Below are 5,168 nucleotides of genomic sequence, written 5' to 3' on the forward strand. Positions count from 1 at the left end.
TAAAAAGATAAATGATTATCAAACAACGAAAAATACGTAACTATAAATCTTTATTAAAGACTTGCTCTTTTACGGGTCTAGTTGTGAAAATATTCTGCGAGATTTAACATGCTTACTCTTAAAATAACTAATTATAAATATAAATTGTGATTACCTTGATTATATTTATATCCTAAAGATAGAAGAAATGAAGAATATAAAAATATAATAACCAATTACGACATTATATTTAAAAACTCAAAAAGATGGAGATATGAAAAATAAAATTCACTTACAACTTCATATTGGAGATTATTCATCTTGTAACTATGATAATTTTACATATTTCTCAACAAAAAGAAGATGAATATGCATGAAAGTTTAAAGAATACAAATAAATGAATCAGTAAGAATTCTTACAATTAAAAATTGGTAATGAAATTTTACAAATGATGTAGACTAACCTAATGTAAAATGAAAGATTAGAGCAACATATTTGGATGAAAGAAGGAATATAAATAATGTTGTAGTGAGTGTCTTTGATAGATCTTACATTAAGTTGAGGTACATGAATATATGATTGTGTTAAGTCGAGGTACATGAGTATATGATTGCATTAAGATCTTGGTTGATGCATGAATTTAAATATAACTATTACTTAATATTTAATTAAATAAATAGATATTAATATTTAATTTATTTTAGTGCTAAGATAAGGGCAAAATGGTAATCCAACTTTGAGGTTAAGAGCTTCCACTTATAATAATACTAGTTTTGACACATGTGTGGTGCACGTGAATATCAAACCATGTACCACACTATTTTAAAAAATAATGTGAATATTATTAAACAAAAAAATTGTCACTCTAAAAAACTCTTAGTTACACCAAACTTGAGGTATTAGATTATTTAAACATTCATGTTAGGGAGTGTTCTAATTTCACTGAACTTTGAGATTGTCAATGCCTGTAAATCAAACTTGAGGTTATAAGAAGAGAAGAATAGAAAACGTCATTAAAAAAAATAGTTTAAAAAATGTGAGAAAACCCCTCTTTTTATAGCCAATAAAGGGTAGTGTATGAAAAACTGTTCATTGTGCCTTATCAAAAAGAAGTCACAATCCTTTAGAAAAGTCACAACCCTTCAAGAAAGGTCACAACTCATCGGAAAAGTCATAACTCTTAGAAAAAGTTGCAACCCTTCGGAAAAGTCACAACTCTTTGGAAAATTAACAACCCTATAAAAAACTCACAACTCTTTGAAAAGGTCACAACTCATTAGAAAAGTTATAACTCTTCGAAAATGTCACAAGGTTCAATGCGAAAAGGTGTATGCCTTTAATATGATATAATATAATACACATAAATAATATAATACAATATAAAATCTAGAAAATATACTACATTTGGTGTTTTTATGTTTGGGTATTATAATAATTTAACATTTAAGTTAATTAGTTCATTCTTTAAGGTAGTATAGATATAGATATAAAAAAAAATAGATATAGATTGGTGTAGTTTTAATTTGAGATGAAACTTTAAAAAAAAATTCTTTTAATTTGTTGATCATACGTAGAATATATAAAAATGTCTTTTAACTTTGTGTCTTAAAGATGTGCATCCACCCCATGAAAAAGAACATTCAATATTGAACTGGATAAAAATAAACGTACAACAAATAAATTGGAAACAAAAGACTACTTATTAAATGTTGTTTGGATTCTTCAAACATGTTTTGGATCAAATACTTTTTCACCAACAGTTTGAGACTTTTCAGATTCTGAAACCAAGTTGTAGTTTGTGCAAAGGAAAATCATTGAACTTCTTGTCAAGTAGAAGTTGTTGCAAAAGTATATTTTATGGATATGAAAATGAGTACATATTAATTATCAAGATGACTCTTCTCGTTTGAAGTTAAGTTATTTCATTCTCCTTGTTGCAACAATTTTTGTTGATCTGTCTAATTTACCCACAAAAAATATTGTAATTGCATAATTGAACAACTCTCACAATCTTTCTTGTTTTTAGAAGAAGAAAAGAAAACTTACAAAATTTGTAGTTTAAAAGTGTGAGAAAACCCCTCTATCTAATATGAAAAGGTAACTTTTTGGAAATGTCATAACTCATCGAAAAAGTCACAATTCTATAAAAAAAAAATCACAACCCTTCGAAAATGTCTCTACTCATCAGTGTGAAAAGGTGTTTGCTTTAAAATATAATATAGAATAAATAAATATAAAATTAAATATAGAATATATACTAAATTGTGTGTTTTAAGTTGGGGGTATTATAGTAATTTAACATTCAACTTAGGAAGTTCATGCGTAAGGTAGTATATATATAAGTATATATATATATATGAATATATGATATGATATGATATATATATAAATAAATGCGTGTAAGCACTTTTGGCTTGTCCACTTATAAATAAATGTGTTTTCTTCCAATAGCTCCAACTCTATCTGCAACAATGTTTGCAGGTTTCTTGTCCCAACCTGGAAACTCTTCATATTGATAGGGCTAACAGCATTAGAGCTCTATGCTCTCACCAACTTCCAACTAACTACTTCTGCAAACTTCAAATATTGGGAGTATGGAGTTGTGTAAAATTGAGAAACTTGATGTCTCCATTAGTGGCTAAAGGTCTTCTGAATCTCAAATGGCTACATATTAGAGACTGCCAATCAATGGAAGAAGTGATCACAAAAGGGGAACAACATCATGACCTTATTTCCCCGATTGGAAACCTTGTTCCTTAACTTTCTGCTTAAGTTGGACATTTCTTTGAGTGTGCTATTAAATTTCCATTTCTCGAGGAAGTGCGAATTTTGACTGCCCTGAATGCATACGTTTGTCAAACAAGAATTAAGCGTATTCTTGCTAATGATTTTATAAATTTCTGTTAAAACTGTCATGAATGCTCCCGTGACGTTTGTGGAATGAAGAGCTGATGGTTCCATAAAGAAGAGATTTTCCCTTGCGAATTCTTGAGCATCTTCAACTAGTACAGCTCGAAGACTTCCTAGATCACATTTGTTCACGATGAGCCTAATAACTATGTTCTTGTCCACATGACCTCTTAGTTCCTCCAGCCATCTAGCCATATGATCAAATGATTGGCGTTTTGGTAAGTCATAGACTAGGATTGCGCCAACTGCACCTTGATAATATGTGCTTGTTACTGCTCTATAGAGCTGAGAGAGAAATGAGAGATGATTCATTGAGTTACAACAACTACCAAATTGGCTATGTTGCTCTGACTCTTCAAAAGAGGATCCTTTGAAAGTAGAGCATTTTGGAGACATCAAGTTTCTCTATATTTTTTTATACCTCTGACAGAACTAGACGACTCCAAGAAAACATAGGACCTAAACTAAACGTTTTAACTCGTAGAACGCATAAACCAGTGATCAGACATTTAGTTTTTTTTTTCAATTTGCTTAGCCTATTTTGATTTGGCACAGTTTTTAAGAAAGTAATTTCTTTTTTAATCTTGTATTAAAAAATTACGGAAAAACTTATTCTTTTGTTATTTAATGGACTAATAAGAAAAATAGGTTAAACAAATTGAAACTGAAAGGATTAACTAATTTGCCATGTTCTGATTTAGTTATCGACTCCACTCAATTCCATTTGATGTTCAAGAATTCAGTCAATATTGTTGCAAGCTAACTCAGAGATTGATACAGTAAAGATTTTAGCTCAATCATCCCTTTCTGGGTCTTTAAATACAACAACATTTTACCAGGTGTTGTTCAAGGTAACAAGCAGAGGTGGATCTACAATATTGTAACCTATGAGTTCACGTGGCCCAATAGCTTTTACCCAGAGACTATGTATTTGATTGTGAACACAGTTATTGTAGGTTTCTATAAACTTCAAATTCTAAATCAGCACTCTGCTTCTAAATTCTTCATTAATTAATTCTCTTCATATATATTGGACAAAAGTTCTTTCAACATTGATTGTGGATTAATATTAGAACATCGAGTAGACAGTTGATGTATATATCAGACTTAACCCTCTCTATCATACATTTCGTTACTCGGATATTGATGTAACGAGTTTAGCTCCATCGTCGCTGTTTTGGTCTTCAAATACCTCAGATGATGTTCAAGGCCTGATCCCCCCCCCCCCCCCCCCCCCCCCCTTTCTTCTACCCTTCTAGTTTTTAGTTTCATGGATTATTTAGTAAATTGTTCCCATTTTGGTCAATGGTCTTTTCTGCATATCATTTCATTGATGGCATTTCAGTTGTGTTAAAAGGACTTGAGAGTGAGTCAGTGGCCCCAACTTCCCACCATGGAGACCTAAGATACTCATGCTACTGACAAAAAATGCTACCACTCCTAGAACTTAGTGAAGATAAAGTGAAAGAGGCAGTTATTTGCACCAAGATTAATGCCATTTTACTCTCTTGTGTTCAGGTTTCTCACGACACAATTGTAGCTGACTGGCATCAGGTGTTCATTGATACCTTTGGGACATATCATCACTTTGAATGGGCAGTTGGAACTGGAGAAGGAAAATGTGATATATTGGACTAATGAAAATGTTGGCTTGAGTGGAAGAGTGCAAGTCAGTGGTCTAGACTTGAGCGGTTTCAATGCCTGCTATATCACTCTACGGGCATGGAAACTAGATGGTAGATGTACTGAACTTTCTGTCAAAGCACATGCATTGAAGGGGTAACAATGTGTACATTGCAGGCTTGTGGTTGGGGATGGTTTTGTTACAATAACAAGAGGGGAAAGCATTAAGAGGTTCTTTGAGCATGCTGAAGAGGCTGAAGAAGAAGAGGTAGTCAAGTTTGTTAGGCTTACTAACTATGCCTCCTGTCTCCACTATGATTGTCTATAGTTGCTTCTTTGGATGGTATGGTATTCTTTATGTCAGAACTTCTCACCTTAGTCAACTGTCAAGCTGCTCTTAGAGCGGCTCTACTTTGATCCTTTTTACTCTTCAGTTTATTTACTTGGTTATAATTATTAATAAAATACTGATTTGCTTTGTTAAATGCCTCTTAAGCAATAGAGAGGTTTATAGTCTGCTTTGCTTGGAATTCTAGCTACTTGCTTCCTGACAATCTTTTTTGCCTGTATGCTGCCTAGTTAAGTAATAGAAATAACTTTAATCATATACTTACATGACTCTGCAAGTAGTATTTCTAGCTACTTCCTTCCTGAC

General features: G+C 32.1%; 1 protein-coding gene across 1 annotated transcript; it reads right to left on the minus strand.

Moving 5' to 3' along the window:
• Positions 1-2,830: 2,830 nt before the first annotated feature.
• Positions 2,831-3,202, minus strand: LOC107059307 (ras-related protein RABA4d-like; the record flags this gene model as incomplete). Its single annotated transcript, XM_015305819.1, has 1 exon — positions 2,831-3,202. A coding segment is annotated over exon 1 (372 nt), but the record flags the coding sequence as incomplete, so codon positions are not given.
• Between the last annotated feature and the right edge of the window lie 1,966 nt (positions 3,203-5,168).

This window comes from Solanum tuberosum, unplaced genomic scaffold (assembly GCF_000226075.1).
Source record: "Solanum tuberosum cultivar DM 1-3 516 R44 unplaced genomic scaffold, SolTub_3.0 scf01201, whole genome shotgun sequence".
NCBI classification, from domain to species: Eukaryota; Viridiplantae; Streptophyta; class Magnoliopsida; order Solanales; family Solanaceae; genus Solanum; species Solanum tuberosum.